This window comes from Fistularia commersonii, chromosome 17, assembly GCF_037954325.1.
Source record: "Fistularia commersonii isolate RoL2024-O1a breed Wild chromosome 17, RoL_Fcom_v1.0, whole genome shotgun sequence".
NCBI lineage: Eukaryota > Metazoa > Chordata > Actinopteri > Syngnathiformes > Fistulariidae > Fistularia > Fistularia commersonii.
In genome coordinates, this window is record NC_141300.1 from 18138816 (window position 1) to 18160000 (window position 21185).

General features: G+C 52.3%; 1 protein-coding gene across 1 annotated transcript in view; it reads right to left on the bottom strand.

The window, feature by feature from the left end:
• Positions 1–9251: 9251 nt before the first annotated feature.
• The window catches only part of megf11 (multiple EGF-like-domains 11), an 88170-nt gene continuing 76236 nt past the window's right edge, over positions 9252–21185 (bottom strand). Inside the window, 13 exon segments of the mRNA XM_086162996.1 lie at positions 9252–10867; positions 10952–11158; positions 11843–11890; positions 12413–12476; positions 12551–12666; positions 12669–12707; positions 12792–13028; positions 13114–13242; positions 13329–13457; positions 13867–13995; positions 14500–14628; positions 17626–17760; positions 18786–18932. Coding sequence (XP_086019122.1) covers positions 10692–10867; positions 10952–11158; positions 11843–11890; positions 12413–12476; positions 12551–12666; positions 12669–12707; positions 12792–13028; positions 13114–13242; positions 13329–13457; positions 13867–13995; positions 14500–14628; positions 17626–17760; positions 18786–18932 — 1685 coding nt within the window. The 3' untranslated portion in view covers positions 9252–10691.

Here is a 21185-nt window from a genome sequence, read left to right on the forward strand (position 1 = left end):
TCTGTCGGTCTGTCGGTACCGAGCTTACCGAGCGCAGCTTTATAAAGACCTGCCTGCATCACGTGACGGGCTGCAAGCCCCGCTGACGTCACCGATGACACACGCGCTCTGACGCGGGGTCAACATCTGCCAAGAATCACAATAATAATATTTATAATGCTAATAATAATAATGATAAAACAACATCAACAACAACAATAACAATCATAATAACAACAACAATCAATAATGATCACACAAACAACATGAACAACAATAATAATAATCACAATAACAAAAACAATAATAACAGCGACAACAACAACAATCGTAATAACAAAAACAATCAACATTGATTACACAAACAGCAAGCGCAACAATATTAATAATAATGACAATAACAAAACCAACCATAACAATGATTACATGAACAACAGCATCAGCAGTTATAACAACGACAATAATAATAATAACAAAACCCAGCATAACAACAATTCCACTCACAAGAACAATAACAACATTAACAGTAATAATAACTACGACAATAATAATAATAACAAAACCCCGCATAACAACGATTACACTTACAACAATAACAACATTAACACTAATAATAACTACAACACTATTGATAACACTGACAACAGCAATAATGATAATAATAATAAAAATAATCGCAATTATTTCATTAACAACAACAAATAACAACATCAACAACAACCTAAACAGTACCAATGATTATGACAAAAAGAACACCAACAACAATAATAGTAAGAAGAACAAAAACAATCATAACTATGATTTCACTAACAACAACATTAACAGTAATCATAATAGCTGAAAAGAATAAACATTTATTTGGTTTATCTTGTCAAAATGTCTGCATGATGGGCAGAGGAAGGGAGCCTTGCTCTCTCCCTTTCTCCTCTGTGTGGAGGCCACAGCCGATCATCTTCCTCCATCTAACTCTCTCCTCTTCATGCTCTTCATGATCTTCTCTCTCTCAAACTAACTTCCTGTCTGCTTTCCGTCCATCTGTAAAACTTCTCCCTGGTTTTCCTCTGCGACTCCAACCCGAGCATCCTTCAACCCCAGATCTTCACTGTCCCTCTGCTGAGTGTCCAAACCATCTCAGAGTGACTTTATCTCCAGAACATCTGATGTCTCCGCACTCCCAAAGAGGAACCCGGATATAAGAATAAGAGTTCAAGGTGTTTCCTGTCATGTGCACAGTGAGAAAATGTCACGGCTCGGAAGGACTCGGACAGGGAACCGCACCACCAGAACTGGAGTTAGATAGAGTCTCTTTATTTTTGATCGGTAATCAGGGTTTCGCAGGGTCGGGGTCCGAAGGTCCAGAGGGGGGCTCTCACAGGGTCCAAGGGTCCAGAGGGGGGCTCTCGCAGGGTCGGGGTCCAAAGGTCCAGAGGGGGGCTCTCGCAGGGTCGGGGTCCAATGGTCACCACGGTGGTCTCACAGGGTCGGATGGAGAATCGCAGTTCTCCGGCGCCAGGCGGAGCCACTGCTCTTTAAAGAGATCTTGATGAGACGCAGCTGCCGCTGATTTTTAATTGGGGTCAGGATCTCCTCTCGGCAGCCGAGAGGAGATCCTGACAGAAAAGGTCTCTTTGCCGTTCGCAGCGAGTGAAAGATGCGTCGACAATTTGAATACTGCAATTTAACGTGTGTTGGTTAAAAGTGCAAATTTAGAGTGTGTGAATTAAAAGGTAACTGTCAACAGGAGGCGGCTCATAAAAATTCGAGGTTTGACGACGGTCGTGGAACGGCAGCGCTCTATGAGCCAATTAAAATCGTGCAAATTGAAATGTAAACAGTGAAGTACAGCACTGGATGTGCAAATGGAAAAAGGGCAAGGTGAAATAATCATAATAATAATGAGAAAAACATTGAAACAAGAAATATTAGTATGAATATTATTATTTGACAACATCACACATTATAATTATGATACTTCAATTAAAAAAATGTTTGATTACACTCCTCAATCTGTTTTTTATTCACCTAAAATACACTGACTGTAGTGTGTGCTGGTGGGGGGGGGGTGCCGTGGATCCTCTCGTTTAAATAAAAAATAAATGCAAACCCTATCCATTCACTACTCATGCAACGTAATCAAAATCTATGTCTGTTATTCATCAGGTAAAAGGCAGAATACTAGGATTGAGGCCAATCTGACCTCTGTGGGATTTAATTTAATTTCCTTTTGTTTTGCTTCTTTTGTTGGTTTGTTTTCCAGTGAAACACGTGGGAAAACCAAGACAAAGCCCGCCTTGGCAGCGCGCTCTGCCGCCCCCTGGTGGCCAGAGGTGTGAACTGCACCTTCGTGGAAGCTCCAGAAAACAGCCGAGCTGAGTTGAGTTTTGACCAAAAAGGCTCTGGATGTCTTTGGTTTATTTTATTAAAGGTCGTTCTCCGTATGTGCAATAGTTCCATTGTCTTCTGTGCAATAAATGTTTTACTGCACAACTACCCCTACTTATACATAAAATTATGACATATAGTCATTTACATGTACTTAAATAAACGTACACATGTATATACGTTACATATAGCTTGACGTATTATTTTTACACACCTTTAACTTTATTTTTATTTCTTTCTTTCGACCTTTACTGTTTATTTTATTTTCGTTATTTGCATTTCATTCTTAATTTTTTTTGTAATACTGGAGGGAATGTGTTGAATTTCCTGAAAAAGTAATGTGACGGGTTCCTTAAAATCAGCACAAACTCAAACATGTGACAGCGGAGCAACAGCTTCTCGCAACATGCCAAGTTATTTTTAATTTGCGACGATAGGGTAGCGTCTCCATTTTCAGCATTTGCACGATTACGCCTCTCTCAGAGTCGTGTGATTGTAATGGATGAGTGACCCTCCTCTCTACTCTAAACCCCGGTCTTGCATTTTCAATCTCGACAAGTTCCACAGCAAATTTGACATTTCGATTTGAACACCTTTTCAAATGTAAATGGCAAAGGACGCCCTGGGACAGAGCTTCTTTTCTGACCCCGGCTTTTTCAAGCAGCCACGCCAGCTCAGGGGGAATAAATGAAAACACTTCTCGGTTATTCTGCTCCTACTTCAATAACTGGGCCTCTTTAAATGCCTCGCAAAACACACTCCTTTGACCTTTTCAAGGTAAACGCATTTGTGCTAAACGACCCTTGGGACGCAAACGTGAACACGATCGACACATTGAACGGGAGATTTGTGCTTTGCGAAAGGCCTTCTGTGGACCTCCTGCGCGGATCGGACATGATGTGAACGGAGGAAGATGCAGGGAAAAAGGAAAATAGAAGCTCCCACGCAAGGACGCCCCGTTCCTTCCGGCGTCCGGCGTGCTGCCGCCTGGTGGCGAATAGCAGGAGCCATCGGTTTGATCTCAATGTTACTTTCAGCTCCCCTGAGAATGTGTGTGTGTGTGTGTGTGTATTGTTCTCACCAATAGATTACCAAACACACTTTTAATTAAGGATTTTATCATGTGAGCGTCTTGAAGCCCCATTAGGACTCAACAAGCAGGACTGGACAGATAGCGACACAGCACCCCAAGTAGAAAAAATGAAATAAAGTTCAAAAAAAAAAATAAAGGAAAATGGGGTCAAATTAAATTCAATTACATGCGACGGACTCATTTAATGACAATCACATCATTAATTAAATGTCAGACACGAACACGGCTGAACCGGGCTGAGTTTGGATCACTGTGTGTTTCTGAACGTCCGTCACGATCACGTGCACGTCAAGCACATTCGCACGGATTGCAGCTTGAGAGGACGAATGCCAACCCCCGCAAAAACCTCTCGTGTCAAATTAAGCTTGATGCGTTATTTATTCAGTTCTATTTATTTACTTATTTACAAGGTTTTCAATTTGGAGGCGCGGGAGGAGATAACGACCCGCTCGACTCCAACGGACATCGATCGCGCGTTAAGAAGGGATAAAGAACGACTCGGCCGCTTCATGCGGCGGCACGCAACTGCAATTACAAAACCACCCGAGGTGCAGGTGAGGAGCGCGCTGGACACCTGGTAATGACTGTGTTATTACAGCGTAACGGCTGAGCTCACTGACCACTGTCATTTACAGAAACAATGCAGATGTGAGCCAAACACATTTCTTTTTTTTATTTTTCAATGCTTCGTGCTCACATCCCCTCCCGTTTGCGGGGGTATTATTTCTCGCTCCTCTGTGAACCCGCTGACGGCTCTTATGACATGAAGCGTGCCGGCTTTGTGGGCGACGGCTCCCCAGCGCCTCCCAATTTGACTCGATTCATTAGGCCTCTCAAGGTCGGCGGCCTGTTTCTTTTACGGGGCTCGAGGCTGGAAGGGGTTCGGGGCGCTACCCTTGACGGATTGATACATTTCACCTGCTTGTTATGCGTCGTGTCTGATTGTGTGGAAACGGCGAATGAAGGATGACGTACGGGGCGTGAAATCCACAAACACGGCTAATCTGACGGCTCGGGGGAAGTGAAACCCCAGCGATAGAGGATACGGTGAAAAACATCGATTCGATTGGAAAGTTGCGACTAGCCCGACTGTCGCTTCTTCCGTGATGCAAAGTGACATCTTCTTTGCCACAAGATAAGACAGACCGCTATCTTGAAAAATGATATACATGTATGCATATATACACCTTGAAATATAATTATACCGCTCTGAAAAATAAAGGGAAACTTGAACAACACAATGAACTCAGAGTCCATCACACCTGTGTGATATCAAATTGTCCACTTGGGAACCAACGCAGATTCATTTGGACTTGTTTTAAGGACACGTGTGTGTGTGTGTGTTGTCGTGTGTTTTTCCACTTTCATTTGGAGAGTGCGGCCAAGCCGGACCTGCATGGGTTCGTGCATTTGATTCTTATTGATCATTTTTGTGATTTTCCTGTCGGCACATTCAACTATGTGATGAACAAAGTATTTCCTGAGAATATTTCATTCATTCACTTCTAGGATGTGTTGCTTTAGTGTTCCCTTTATTTTTTGGAGCAGTGCATCTACATCTGTGTCTATATATCCATGTCTATCTAGAAATAGATATGTATATTTCTTTTTATCTCACTTTCTTTTTTTGCAACTGCACCTTAGTACTTCAGTCACTTTCTAAACAAATCAAAGAAAATAGCTCGAACCATTCGTACCTCAGCATAACTCATTCTCATTTGATAATTTTTCGTACTTTGCTGCATGGGTCTATCTCAAAGCTCTTCATGTGTGAAGGTATGGCAATATTGACAATAGATTTGACTTTGACTTCTTGAGCTACTGCTGGCACCTCCAGTTGGTGCGTTCACTCGCAGTACTTGATCTCCCCTCAAATCAAAGAGGGTTCCCGGCAATGTTCCCCCGAACTTTTCATACGTCTGTGCACACGAGGACCGTGAGCGACACTAGACGTGCACGCTGCGGCTTCACCGCTATCATCGCAAGTTTTGTGGCTTATTAAAAGAATCAAATTACAACAGCTATTTCCATTAGTTTACTTTTAATATAACTCATTTTGGCCGACTTAAAATGAAAAAGACAAAAACAGTTGATTGAAAGTTGTTTGTGAGATTTGTAGTTTGTTACGTGAGAGTCCTTCCAGCTTCCATTCAGTTCACATTTTTCCATCAGAAAACCCGCTCACTACTTTAGCTTTGCTGCATGTTTAGCAGAGCGGACCTTTTTCTAGCTCGAAAAAGAAAACATCTCACCCGTTCCAGCTCTTGGTCTCCCGTGTGCTCGCACTCCGACAGCCGTTCAAACTTAAAAGAAGCGCATTTCTTTTTCACTTTGGCTCGTTAAGCGGACATATCACCGCCCGCTCGCTTCGCCATGATAAGGGGTTAGCATGCTAGCATCGCGCTGTTATTCTTGTCATGAAGCGTGTTCGGGCAGAGCACGTGCACGGTCAACGCCGTGATTGGCTTGCATCGTATCGCGCGATGGGCTGGACGCCTGTCACTCACCGAGTTACACGACAAAATGATACAGAAAAGAATGCAATATATCAAATTCATTTGCAGTGCGCTCACTGCGCTGGACAGGCGCGCAGCTTCGAGGGAACGCCGGTTCCCGCTTGATTCTGCCGGCTGGCTGCCAGTGCCGGTGCAGGGACGTCAGCCCTCCCGGCCCCGCGTGCAGGAGCAGGACGTGAACGTCCATCCCGGATTCTTATTTGAAAAAAAATCAAACTACAAATATAATCAACGACCCCGAGACGTCGGCTTTTTTCCGCTGCCGGGATTCATCTCCATCCTAGAAATGCGAACGTGCTTGAGAGGCAAACAGGTCTTCCTCTCAAACACAGAGCAGCGACTCCTTCCCTCCTCCTTTCATTCTCCAGCCCGCATCAAGTGGAAGGAGGTCTCGGCGGCGCCGCCCTCTCCGACCCGTCCGTTGTGACAAGCGGGACTCGACAAAGAGCGTATTCAACGCGCCGGGAACAAATCACCCCGACCCTGAGTGTGAGCTCGGCTCTCCGACGCCCGCCGCCTCCGCTCGAACCCCCGCCGCCGTGCCCGCTTGTATTCGGTCCATTAGCTCCTTGACTTAGCGGCAGCGTTCCCCGCCTCCACCTCAGCACCTCACCTCAGCAAACATCTCCTGTCAGAGGGGACGCGAGCAATCGACCGACGCCACACCAGTTTGATATTCAGACTCAAATACACACTATCTGGCCAAAAGTATTCACTCACCTGCCTTGCCTGGCATAAGAACTTAAGTGCCGTCCCGTTCCTGATCCGAAGGGGTCAATATGACGCGGCTCCACCCTTTGCAGCTAGAACGGCTTCAGCTCTTGTTGGAAGGCCGTCCAGGAGCTTCAGGAGTGTGTTGATGGCAGTTTCTGAACGTTCTTCCACAAGCGCATTGGCGATGTTGGACCAGAAGGCCCGGCTTTCGGTCTCGGCTCTCATTCATCCCAAAGCCATCTACGGGATCGAGGTCAGGACTCAACTTCATCCGCAGCAGACTCTGTCCTCCATGTCTCTATGGACCCGCTTCGTGCACGGGTGCACGGTCATGTTGGAAAAGGAGGGCCGGCTCCAAACTGTTCCCGTGGAATTGTCCGAAATGTCTTGGTAAGCTGAAGCTTTCAGAGTTCCTTTCACCGGAACGAAGGGGCCAAAAACAAGCCATAATCCGCCAAACTTCACACTTGGCACAATGCGGTCGGACGACTGTGGAATATTTGGGAGCGGATCTGTGGCAGATCTGGCCTCCAATCACGGCTCCACGCTGGAACTCACCGAGATCCTGAGAGCCGCCCGTTCTTTCACAAATGTTTGGAAAAACAGCGCGCCTGATTAGGGGCTTGATTTGATCCACCTGTGGCCGCAGAAGGGATTGGAACACCTGATTCTCATTATTTGGATGGCCGTACTTTCTTTACATACATTATATGGCCAATACTTTGGGCCGTACGGTGTGTGTAAAGAATCTAGGACACACACACATTGGCGTGTATAGGAACCATCTGTTGTTTGTTGTTGCAATGAACTCGTGTCCCGGCTCCACGGCAGAGACTGAGAGCCACATGAATCTGCACATTAGCTGCTTTGGTTAGCTGCATTAGATGGAGATTTCAGGTGGAATGTCGTTGGAGGAGCCATCCATCCATCCGTCCGTCCGTCCGTCCATCCATCCGTCCCACCATCCGTCCGTCCATCCGTCCATTCATCCATCCACCCATCATCCATTCATCATCCATCCATCCATTCATCATCCATCCATCCATCCATCCATCATCCATCATCCATCCATCCATCCATCCATCCATCCATCCATCCATCCATCCATCCATCCATTCATCATCCATCCATCCATTCATCATCCATCCATCCATCCATCCATCCATCATCCATCCATCCATCCATCCATCCATCCATCCATCCATCCAAAGAACCCTGTTAGCCATTGGCAAGCTCTGCACTTCTTCCAGCCAAAAACGTAGATGTTCCTCTGCGAGCCGTGGAAAGCCCTCTGAAGAGTGGAAGGACGGAGGAGGTCGGACCTCTTAGTCACTGCATTTCTCGCTGCTTCCGTTGAAGAAAACATCTGACCAGTGACCACCACGGTTTTTAAAAATGGCGCTCCGCAGTCTGCAAGGAGCGCTTGCTAACGCTGATGAACCGTAAACTCCTTCTGTCATACCGAAGAAGCCATGAGGGCGAGATACCGCGTCATTATCCTCCATTTTCCATCCGGCCCCCGTTGTTCTGTTCTCACACCGAAACTTGAGGGAACACAGCCGTAAAGATATCGAGCCGGCCGCTTGTCAGCTACTCGTTCACGGGCGGAGGATCGGATATCGATCCGACATTTAATCACACGGCAATCACGGTTGTTTTTCAGCCGCCGAGCAATCAGAGAGCGGAGGGCAGAACTCGGGATGTTAGCCTCGCGGGACGCGACAAATTATATTTTTGAAAAAACAACTACAGGACCGAAAGTCCTCTTTTTCCGCACGCCGGCCTGCACATTTCATGCCGTGCACGATTTCCCGTTGGGCTCGGTGATTGTTTTTCCGCTAGTTAGCTTCACCTGCTAACGGGCGCCGATTAAACAACGCATGGCGGCGCTGAAAGACAGCAAGGCTCTGCGGAGTTCACCGAGAAAAAAACAGAAGGGGCTCAGAATGGGTGCCATGGCAACGACCCGCGACGATTATGGGATGTTTCGGGAACGCCCTTAAAGAAGGTCCGACACCACCGTTCCATTCAAAATATATAAAGCCTTTATTCGGTCGCGGTCCGGAAGGTTTTGAAAACGGTTACAGACAAATGCTCTTCGGAGTTTTCATCGGGGTACAAAGAAGCACGACTGCGGGTCACGACTCCTTCGCCCAGCGCCTCCCGTATGTTGTCCTTTAAATGCATCTGGGTTGGAAAGATCTAGAAGAGGTCTAGGGGGGTCGCACACTATACATCTCTCGACAACACCACGTTATATAAGGTGGGAAGCGGTAAAAACACACGGTAACAGACATGAATTACATCTCAGGTGATGGTGGTGGGAGAACTGGCGGCAATAGGACTTTTATGGAGTATGTGTGTGTGTGTGCGTGTGTGTGTGTGTGTGTGTGTGTGGTGGGGGCACGTATGAGATGATCCAATGTCGCCACGTGGGTCTGATCATCCCGATTGTCAACATTATTGCTTCTACGGAGAATGAAATGGAATTCACATGGTGAATGAATAAATTAATTTTAATAAATAAAGTCAACCGCCATGATACAAACATAAAGTTATTATTAATATCTTTTCTTATCTTTTTTTTAAAAATCCGACTTTTTACATCTGTTTTCCCTTCGCGGTAACTGTGCGGGAAGGGTGTGTGTGTGTGTGTGTGTGTGTGTGTGTGTGTGTGCGTGTGTGTGTGTGTGTGCGTGTGTGTGTGTGTGTGGCCTGGATGAAAACCTATGTTAAATTTACAGCCAGAAAAAGAGAGAGAGAGAGAGAGAGAGAGAGAGAGAGACATAGAGAGCAAGAGAGAGAGAGACATAGAGAGAGAGAGAGAGAGAGAGAGAGAGAAAGAGTACAGTTGAATTAACTCCAAAGACAGTTTCACAAATGACATTGATCATCTCACAAGAAGATACTGCGTGTTTTTATCTACATCGGCGGATCCGCGATCCGATCATGCTCGTCTTTTTTGAAACTCTAGTTGTCACATCGACAAAGTTCACCGTCACTGGATGACGAAGAAAAAACAAAACAACAACCAAAATAATTGATTATCCATAAATATATAAATACAAAAAAAAGTCTCTCCTCACACCCGTTGGAAGTGGGAATGGAAAGGAAATCGGACACTCGGCCAGGAAAATACATAGAAAAACAACACAAGATTTAAACGGCGAAAGAGAGGATGGGTGTTTATGGGGGGGGGGGGTGATCGCTTCAATATCGACAGGTGATCAATCGGGGTCCTTATCAATCTTCCACTTCCTATCCGGGCCGAGGCACCTTCCCTTCTCCCGTCCAGCTCCTCCGGCAGGGAATCCCGAGGGGAGCCTCCTAATCCGGCTCCTGGTCCGGCTCCTGGTCCGGCTCCTGGTTCGGCTCCTGCCGGGCGGCCCGAGGGCCCGAGGAGGGAACTCGTCTCGTGATCCGGCTCTTCGGGTCGCCACCCGGAGGGAGGGCGGGAACGTAGATCCGTCGGAAAATCTTCACCGCGACGGAACGCCGCAGGGTCTTCATCGCCGCTCCGGCCTCCCCTCGCTCCTGGACGCCCAATGCAGAGGTCGCCGCTTCCTCGCGGTCGGATGCAGCCGACGGCGTCGCATCATCTGTGAAGAATGAGAAGCCGGAGAACCGGATCCAGTCTGCACCTGGTGGTTGTGGACAGAATCGGCGAAGGAGTTCAGGATGACGGCGACGGGTCGGGGTCCGACCGCGGGAGCCGGTACCCCGTCCTCCCTCAACGGCTTTCTGAATTTGGATCGTGATCACCCCCCCCTCCATCAAGGCGCCGGGCGAAACCACCCCTCGGTTCAGGGGCGGCGCCGAGCGCCCGCCGCCGAGCGCCCGGCTGCAGAAAAACGGTGTCTGGAAAAGGTCCGTCCGGTCCGGGTCCGGCGGGGCGAGAAAGGAAATGAAATGAAAAAGGACGGATGGCTGCTGGTGCGCCGGACCCTCTCCGCTCCGGGGAGCCGGCGATGGGTTTCGGCTCGGACGGCCCGTCGGAGGCGGGTCCTCTAAAGCAGGGAGCTGGGGCTCTCTGGGTGTGGCGGGGGCGTGTGCGCGGGGCTGTGACACATGGGCAACATGTCGTAGTGGCCGGCGACGTGGCTGCTCCGCGGGACGTCGTAGGGGTTCTGGGAGAAGCCGGTGGCCATCCCGTTGGGGCCCTGCAGCACGCTGACCGACGGCTCTGCGGCCAGAGAGGCAAGTAAGGAGCGCGCGGCGGAGAAGGAAAACAGCAGCGCGTTCCCTTTTTTTCCGCTCACTCACTCACCCACATCGTAGATGTTCCTGCCGGCGGCGCCCAGGAGGGTGGCGGTTCCTCCGAAGGGCACCTCGCGGTGGGAGGGGGACTTCATCTCCACGTAGCTGCTCTCCGCGTGCTTGCAGCCGAGGCCCGGCGGGTCTCGGATGGTGGCGTACGGATTCTCGCCGTTCAAGGAGCAGGAGCTGTTGCTGCACACGGAGCCCTTGATATAATCTGCGGAGAGACGGCAGGAGGGGGATTGGAGATTTAAAGGCGCCCGGATGGTTTGGCGATGCACGGCTGAAGCGCGCTCTGATATTAAAGTTTAAGAGGTGCGGGAAATCAGAAGTGCAGCACAGAGATTCTCCGCTAATTCTTCAGAAGTCGCACTCCTTTTGTCCCAGACAGGTGACTAATCGCGCACAAAGAAGAAGGGGGGGGGGGGGGGGCGGAGGGGGGCGGAGGGGGGCGGAGGGCCCCGGTCTCATCCATAACCGTCTCATCAGGCTGATAAGAAGCCTCATTAGTGACCTCCTTCAGACCACTCTTCACGCTCCTGGGCGGCTCGGATCCACCGCTAACTGCGCCGCGTGGGAGACAAAATGACGTATCGGGCACCGAGCCACCGAGGGCAATTACCATCGGAACAAAAACCGGGGCGCGGGGGGGGGGCGGGGGGCGCCGCGATCTTGAACGGAGCGCCCGGTTTGCACATAAATCACCGGGATGTGAGGACGTGGGATCCGGGGCCACAGATAGAACCGTCTCAGAGGGGAATTAGAAGGAAAGAAGAAATACGGCCCGTTGAACATATAAGAATTTATATTATGAGGGCCGAGGGGGCCGATCAGGACGCGCACTGTCGGTCCACACACACACACACACACACACACACGCACGTTTTAATTAACGAATTACCTTTTCTGGAGCCTCGCTGAGGCTGCGTCTCCCCCTGCTGAACATCTGCTGCAGAAATGTCAAAACATGAAAAAGAGTCAGCCGTTCACGTACGAATCCACCTGACAGGAAGCTTCTCATTACCCGCGTCTAACGCAAGCGTGGTCACGACGGTATGTCGTTTCATCGGTGAAGAATCTCAAGGGGAACATTTACGAGCGCCTAAAAGTCAGCGGAGACACTATCGTGCTTTTTTTTTCCAGCTCGAAATGTTTTTTTTTGCAGCGGGTTTACGTCGCCCGCCTCGTGTCCGCTCTGAGACGCCCATGGCTGCGCTTCGCCGCCAGCGTGAGCAAACCGGATGTCGGTGAGAAGGTCGAGTTGCTCGACGGCGGCGGAACCGGGACGACTCGTGTTTGATCCGGCCCGAGGAGAGGCGGTCATCGCATCGGCGAATCGGCTCGCGGCGCCTTCGTGTCTTATCAAAACAAGAGCAAAGGTCGCGTCTGACAGCGAACGCCGCCGTATCGAGGACAAACCACGCGCTCTGGAAATGGCGAGGCGGAAGGAGACGAAGGCGGGAGCGCTGACCCAGGTCGTTGAGGTTGCAGTAGGCCCGCCAGTCGGAGCCGCCGCGGCTCTTCAGGGTGCTCGACTGCGGGAGGGAGAGGACACGTTGAGGAAAACCACCTGGAGGTCGGCCGGAGGTCGGCCGGAGAGCGGCCGTACCTTCAGGGTGAGGGCGCCCTCCAGGTTGCTGGAGATGGTGGAGACCACGTTGCACTGGGCCACCGTGTGGTAGCCGGGGTTGGAGAAACACTGGCCGCCGCCGCCGCCGGTGCTGCTTCGGCAGCGCTGCTCTTCATGGCTACGGTGCTGCCGCACTCTGGGAGCCCAGAAGAGGCGGGTTGAGATGAACCGCAGCTGAGGAGCACGGCGGCAGAGCGGACGCCGGTCTCCGGAGCCTCACCGGACAGCGAGTAGTCGGCGTTGCTGACGTGCACGGCCTGGCTGTACGAAACGCTGGGCTGGATCTCCTGGCCTTTGTCCCTCTGCCTCTGTCTGTACCACACAAACAGACTCAGCATGGCCATGATGATGAGGAGGAGGAAGATGATGCCCATGACGGCGCCGGCCGACTGCCTCTCCGAGCCTCGGGCCGGGCTGATCTTGGTGTAGGGGTTCAGCTCCTCCATCATCAGAGCTGCTACAGGGAAGACAAAGACAAGCGGGGCGAGGTGGGCGATTCGGACGGATCCAGGTTTTTCTCCCCGTTGAGATGGCGCTCTCACCTTGGTCACAGCGGATGCCTTTGTACCCGGGGCCGCAGTAGCACGTCCCGGTCACGTAGTCGCAGGTGGCGTTGTTCAGGCACTCGCACAGCCGCTGGCAGCCGAAGCCGAAGGTGCCGGCGGGGCACTCTGCACGGGAGAGGGACGCAGCGCCGCCACGGTCAGCGCGAGCCGACGGTTTACAAAAACGCACAGATCCGTCCGCGGCACTCAACTCTGCTCGCAGCTCGTCCCGATGAAGCCCGTCCGGCACGCGCACAGGCCCGTCACGTGGTCGCAGTCGGCGCCGTTCTGGCAGCGGCACACCTCCGAGCAGTCCCTGCCGTAGAAGCCCGAGGGGCAGCCTGGCGGCGGGAGACAAAGAGGACGGGAAGACGGCGTTAAGAGCCAAGGTCGTGTTTGCGAGCGGAACGGGGGAATCGATACGGCGCGACGTGTCTGCGGCATACGCGATGAGGGGGAGATGCAAATGAAGCCACGCGTCCCGCTTCGGGGCGGGTATGACAGGAAGAGGCACGCACACGAAAAAAGAAAACACAAGGTTGCGAAAGAAGAAATAAGGTACGGCGACACGACGAGGGATCTGGATATGAAGGGCTTCGAAGGGGCCTCTTGAAATCTGCAAAGCAGAGAAGAAGAAACCGAGCCGCGGCTTCTCCCCTGCAGTTCCCCGAGCCCGCCAGCGGGTGACACTGTGTGTTCGCCGAGCGAGCGGCGTGCGTGAGGGGGATCGGGGTTGCGGGGTGGACTCACGCTGTGTGCAGTAGAGTCCGGTCCAGCCGGGGCTGCACCGACACTCCCCGTCGTAGGCACTGCACTGAGCTCCGTTGTGACAGTTACACGAGTTGAGGCAATCGGGGCCCCAGTGCCCGGCGGGGCAGGCTGCAGGCGGCGGGGACACGGTCAGGAGACAACCTGCACACACACTCTCTGACCTTTGGAGGGACGTTAAACACACGCTCGAGGCCTCACGCGCACACACGCACACACACACATGCACGCACGCGCCGCACATCAAACACCGGCCGATACCCTGACACGTTAACCCGGCCCGAGAGCTGGGCTGCTCGCAGGTAGCGAAATAGAGCGTTCGGAAATACGTATCAATTTCCCCCGACGCAGCGGCTCAAGCCTCGGCTAATGACGTCCGACCCGCGGGGCTGCAAATCAAAGGGCATAATGTATTAGAACAATCATTCACGCCGGGCGGGGGTCCGCTGGGTGCGGGGGGGTTATTAATGCAGCCTGGATGTAAAAATGCCAGACGGGAACCAGGAGCCGAGACGATGAGAGGGGAAATAATAAGATTAAAATAAATAAATGAAAACGTGGGGGCGGGAGGTCGGAAGGTGAGGTGCGGGGGGGGGGGGGGGGGGGGGGTCGTACCCTGGGAGCAGTCGTCTCCGATCCAGCCGGGGAAGCACTGGCACGAGCCGTCGATGGGGTTGCACGTGCCGTTGTTGGTGCAGAGGCAGATCTCTTTGCAGGCCCTGCCGTACCTGCCGCTCGGACACACTGCAACACACCGCCGTCGTGAGCGCGTCGTTAGCCCATCGTTAGCCCCGTAACACTCACTGTTTAGACCGCGGCCGCCAAACGTATGCCCGGCCGGCCGGTCCGGGCCCCCCGGCCGGCCGGTAGTGACCCGCGGAATAAATCTACAATTTGAAAAATACATAACAAATCATCAACTATTCTTTTGAAATAGAAATGCTGCTCCTCTATCGTGTGCACTGTTTGGTCAGTGTTAGCAACACGGCACAGCGACTCGCAACTTACAGCAGCTTCCGGGTCTGTAAATAGCATTTTGTCTTGCTGTTAGAAATGGACCTGCTTTTCCGTCGAAAGAGAAAAGTGGACCTGGAGCGTAGGGTTTTCCACTTCTGATTTGTTGGTCGAGGTTAATAAGAAACCGTACGCTCGTGTGGATGCGGCGAGTTTCGGTGCCACGATGAGACTCGCCGTGGTGGAAAATACAACAAAATGCACGGAGAACCGAGAAGATACGACTGAGGCGTCGTGCCGTTGAAATGGCACTGCCTTTTCTTCATGAATCTCAGGTTGTTGGTCCTGCATTTACTAAAGATTTCATTACATGGAAAGATTTTTATCGTTTCCCGGTCCTCCTTTTCACTAAAGCAAAGGAAACATTTGGACTCGGTGTAACTTCTCGGTAATTATGCTCTGATTTTACCGGTCCGGCCCTCTTGACATCAAATTAGGCCGTTTGTGGCTCCCGGACCAAAGGGAGTTTTATACCCCTGGTTTGGACCAAAGGTGTGTGTGTGTGTGTGTGTGTGTGTGTGTGTGTGTGTGTGTGTGTGTGGGGAGGTGTCGATGACCGAGCCCCCCTTCCAGCGACACGGTTGCCCCCATTTCCGCTCACCAGGGCAGAATGACTGATGTGCCCAAGCATTAAAATAGACGGTGTACACAGACCGCGCAATACATTTTTCATGAAATTAATATTTCAGCGTTGTCTGGCGCTCCTCAATAAAAGATGTCATTCCCAATGACGCCGCCATTGATTTTTTTTGTTTTTTGTTTTTTTCTGTTTCTTGTTGGCCAGTGCGACAAATGGCGGCGGCGGCGGCGGCGGCGACGGGGGTTATCTGTGGCGGCGGCTCACACATCAAAAGGCCTCCGACGGAGGGAGCGAGGGTTTCGGCTTCAGAAAGTATCAGATAAGGTGCCCGGGCTGCAAAAGAGATGGGTCTGACTCATTTTCATGTGGGGTGATTTTAATGATTACATTTCAACCGGCTTTCCACTCTTTTGGAGAGCTCTTTCATGCTCCTTCAAGCAGGGCTGTCATTAGGGCCACGAGGTTGGCTCTCCCGTACCGCCGCGTCTGGGGGATTGAAGCCTCATCACGCTGGGAGAGCTTCATTAGGCCCGGGACTCGGCGTACCGGACGGAGGACACGCGAGGACGCCGGTGGGGCGCCCGAAGACCGGCGCCGTGTTCGCCACCTTCCTCCCTCGCGCCCCCTCCCCTCGCTCGCCAGTAATTACGCTTTCAGGAGAGACTCTGGTTTCTTATTTTTCTTAACCTATGAAAATTTCATTTGTCAGACGCTCCTCAAAGCCTTGAAAGAGAATCCAGAAAAAAATCCTTCAAGCCTTTTTCTTCTTTTTTCCTGATTTATTAAACAACAGTAAATTTCTAGAGCTAAAAGAACCCCTACGGTACGCCGTTTCTGTGCACAGCTCATGAGGGCGACCTCTGGTTAAACCTTTTCACCCTCCGGCTCCTCCCCCCGGGGCTCGCCGCAGCCAATCGCCGCCCTCATCTGACCGGCAGCCAATCACCCGCCTCCATACAACTCAGCCTATCGGCCGCCTCCGTCTGGCCCTCTCCTCTGCACCGACTAACCTCCCGTCCTCTTTCCCTCGCTGGTCTCCCTCCAGACCTCCTGCCTGGCAGCTTCAGCCTCTGCAACCAGATCTTGGCCATCCTTCCTCTGTCCATGTCCCTGACCAGCATCTCCTGAACATCCTACATGTGCTGTCCCTATGATGTACCAAGGTGCTGATCCTCTCTGTCCTCCTCGCTCCTGAAGAGGACTTCTGGACTGGTGATTCCTGCTTCACCTTCTTCATCCCCGGTCCCTGTAGCCTCACCCTTCCTGTCGGCTCCCTCTCGTTCACATGCGCCTATCCCGTCTCTCTGCAGCTTACCTTCACACCTCTCCTTTTCAGGGACACACCTCCACCCCTCTAGGTGTTCCTCCACCTACTCCCTGCTCCCGCTGCAGATCGCAGGGTCATCGGCAAACATCCCATTCCATGGAGATTCCCCATCACCGTAGCTCAGAGATGATTCCTGGTGCAGTCCCGCCTCCACTTTGAACACCTCTGTCACACCTCACCAGTGTCTCACAGCTGCCATACAAGTCCTGCACCCCTCTGACATACTTCTCTGCCGCTCCAAGCACAGTTCCTCTCTTGGCACCCACTTGAACGCTTTTCCAAGATCTCCCAAGGCAAAGTGCAACTCCCTCTGACCTTCTCTGTTCTTCTCCATCAGTCTATCTCTATCCGCAGAGACCATGTCATCCGCAAACATCACATTCCATAGAGATTCCCCGTCACCGCAGTGAACACGAAGGGGCTCGGGGACGATCCCTGATGCACTCCTACCTCCTTCATGCCTCCGCCAGTATTGGAGATAAACAGGGGAAACTCCATTCCCCCGTTCCCTCCGTTTATTCGCCGTATACCCGCATAAAAAAATAAATCAATGACGCATTCGACACGTCCTCGGCTTCGGCTCATAGCAGCACAACCAGCTGCGAGCAAAATGAAACGCCAGCGTGACTCCGCAAAACGCGCGTGATTATGTTACGCCTCGAGGGCCTGAACTCGCTCGATACGACGTCCGAAATAAAAACCCGCTCGAGGCGGTCGCCGTGACATGGGCGCCGTGTGTGTGTTTAAATAGATCTGGAGAAGGGAAATGTTTTCCGGCACGGGACATCAGGGTTGAGGGTCAAGGGGCGGTTGGACTCGCCTTGGTTGCACAAGGAGCCGGCGAAGCCAGAGAGACACTCGCAGAGGCCGGTGATGTGGTGGCAAGGCCCGGTGCTGTGCACGCACTGCGGACACAGCTGGCTGCAGCGGTAGCCGTAGAACCCGGGAGAGCAGGCTGCGGCGGCGAGGGAAGAGGAAGAGGAGCAGTAAGTTACAGCTACACGGGGAGCAGCGGTAGACAGAGCTTTGAAAACAAGTGATCAAGGCAAAGAGAGGAAAAGGGGGAGAGAGCAGAGGGGAGGCTTAATGTGCTACCAGAGACGGGGGGAACAGTTGTTTGATGCCGGCGTCGTTCTGCACGAATGTCAGGAAACGCACGCCGGCGTGTTACAGCCGGAGATTCGGCGGCGGAATCCATTAAAGCGACAATTTTCGCGCGAAACCCGTCTCTGCGATCTTGTGAATTTTCTACGAAAGATCTGCGCCTGGCAATCGGGCATTTTGAGCGATGCTTTTGTTTGCCGTCCGGCGGCCCGGTGCTATCGAGCGCTCGGCGGGCTCGGATTGGAATCCGAAGGCCCAGGTGTGAAAGCCGAGGAGCCGCGTAATCTTCCAATTAAAGCCTAAACAAGCAAAAACAGCCAAATTACATTTGCGAGGTTTCCACCCGACGAGAGCGTTTATCTGTGCAAATATTGGATCTGGGAGAAGCAATCACGCACGCGCACCCTCCGCTCCACACACACTCTCGCGTCACGCTCAAATTGGTGTTTACAGGTTTTGCGGCCTCGCATTTCGCTTCCAATCAGCGAGCTCATCACTTGAGGGCGGCTTCAGACGGGCGCCGTTCGGCGGGAACCGGCGGTGGCACTCCCAGCGAGAACGCTCTCTGATGAGACTCGGGCGAGGACGGCGGGTCTCCCACTGCGAGCTGGTTGCCGAGGACGTGGGTAGGAGTGTGTGTGTGTGTGTGTGTGTGTGTGTGTGTGTGTGTGTGTGTGTGTGTGTGTGTGAAGGGGGGGATTGCAGTGAGTGTAAAGACACTGATTAAACGATAGCTGCCATGACAAGCTGTTATGACCGGCAATTACGCGCTTCTCCCAGCTGGATCACCACTCCGGAGGTCAAAGCAAGGTCGGCGGCGGCCAGGCCACATGTGACCAGCACGCCGTTGTTTTGTAAAAGAGAAGGGGGGCTCACTTCGCTTGCAGGAGGTGCCCCTGTATCCTGGCGCGCAGACGCAGGCGCCGTCCTCGGCTGCGCAGGAGCCGCCGTTGTGACAGGAGCAGCTGACGGAGCAGTTGGGCCCCCAGAAGCCCTGCGGGCACACGTTGTCGCAGTGGATGCCTGCACACACACACACACACACACACACACACAGCGGTTCACTGGTGAAACCACGGCGACAGTCGGCTGCATTGGGAGGGAGGGTTATTCACGCGGCCTGCGAAGGCAGAAGTGGAAGTAGAGGTCTTCTCCGCAGCCGAGCCCGACTCCTCCGTTTCCAAACGTGTTTTATTTTTGATCAGGCCGGGGCTCGGCGCCAGCGCGCCGCGTTGATTAACAGGGTTACCTCTCCGGAGGGGTCGGGCTCGTCTGCCATTCTCTTTCAGCAGAGCTGGGTTAGGGGGTACCGGGCCGGGGGTGTTGGGGTGTGTGTGTGAGCTCGGGTCTGGCTCGGCGCCACCCCTCGGCACACACATGAATCCGTCCGTGTTCTCTTCCCGGATTACATGCCGCATTGAAATTTAAGTGGCAAAGTCACATGTTGCGGCCTCCTGAAATTCATAAAAATAAAATATATTGGTTGCACACACACACACACACACACATGGAATAGCGCACACATGTTACGCCTACACGCACAAGCGCCGCAACCTTTCAAGAAGCAGCCTTTAGTTCGCAGCCTCATTTGAAATTTCCTTTGAAGGAGAATATCTGAGAATGGCGCGGCCATTAAAGCAGCTGCGCCGCGGCACCTTTGAATTAAACCTGGACTAAACTCCGGGGACTGATGTTACACAGGAACCGGGGCACCTGGCGGGCGGGGGCTGCAGAGGAGGAGCGGCGAGGAAGCCTCGCGTTTGGCGGGATTTAGTCAGAAAGCCCGGCGGTGGACATCAAACGAGGGCCGGCGCTCGGGCAAGAGGGTGTCTCAGGGTTTCCAAGGAGAACCAGGAACCAAAAGGAGGAGGAGAAGAAAAACAGCGGCTCGGCTTCCAGAGCCTCACCATTTTAACCCTAATGGCCACCGACGGATGAGAGGAGAGGAGGAGAGGAGGAGAGGAAGAGAGGAGAGGAGGAGAGGGAAGGAGAAGAGGAGAGGAGGGAAGAAGGGAAGGAGGTGGAGAACAAGAAGAGCCAAGACTGAAGTCTCTTCAAAGGAGGCCTTTTCACTGTGAAGAGCCAGAGGTCTCAGTATCCAATTTGTTGAAGGAGAGTGAGCACACCTCACTCTCCTTCTCCTGCTGCCTGTAAACACACACACACACACACACACACACACACACACACACACACTCACACACACACACACACACACACACACATTACCTGCACCAACTCTGCAGAAACCTAGAATTAAGCCCAGCTTCAAAAATCTCTGCTTGGTCGGCGTCATGGTTACGGCTGTCCGCAAGCAACAGAGTGTGACACAACACACACACACACACACACACACACACACACACACACACACACACACACACACACACACACACACACACCACCTGACAGCAAGGAAGGGAAACACCAAACCTGAACAGAGGAGTTGACATTTCCTGCTCAAGTGTTTCTGTAGGTATCCATTGCATTCATTCCCTGACTCAGTCCTTGCACGTGTGTGTGTGTGTGTGTGTGTGTGTGTGCGCCCCAGTCCTGCACCCCCAGTGACTCAATTAGGATGAGCAGATGGCCCCCGCCCCCTCCACCGCCGCCGCCACCCTCTGCTCGACCCACCCAGGATTCAGAGCGTGAGACGCCCGTTTTGCCGGGTCATTCTTGCAGATAATAAAAAGCAGCACGTAGTTTCCCATCATGGAGTCGAGGCCCAGAGCTCACGGGGGGGGGGGGGGGGGGGGCTGCCTGGGGCCCCCGGACTTAACCTTTCCCGCTAAATCTACCGGAGCGGGCCCTTGGCTAGCCTTCGGAATATGACATTCAGACGGAGTATAATGATCCCTGCCCTTGCCGTGACATTCACAGCTTCACGCATTTTCCCGCCTCTGGCTCTCTTCCTCCTCCTTCTCCTCCTCTTCTTCCACCTCCTCCACCTCCTGCTCCCCCGAGTGCCAGGTGGCGGGAATGAAACGAGACAGACTCAGAAGGGAGGCCGGCGCGGGGCGGACGGTCCGAACCCGACCGCCGCACCAGCCGGAACACGGCTGCCGATTCTCCGGAGCTGTCCTGGAACTGAATTCATGCAGGCGTTCATTCGTTCATTCAGGATCTATCGTGCTGCGCTGCCATGTAGACACAACTCATCCGCTCATCATCTCACTCACATTCAAAGACATTCACGTGTCATCGATGGATTCAAATAAACATTCATTCATTCATTCACTCTCATTCAGAATCAGAAAAACTTCAGATGTCCCCGGG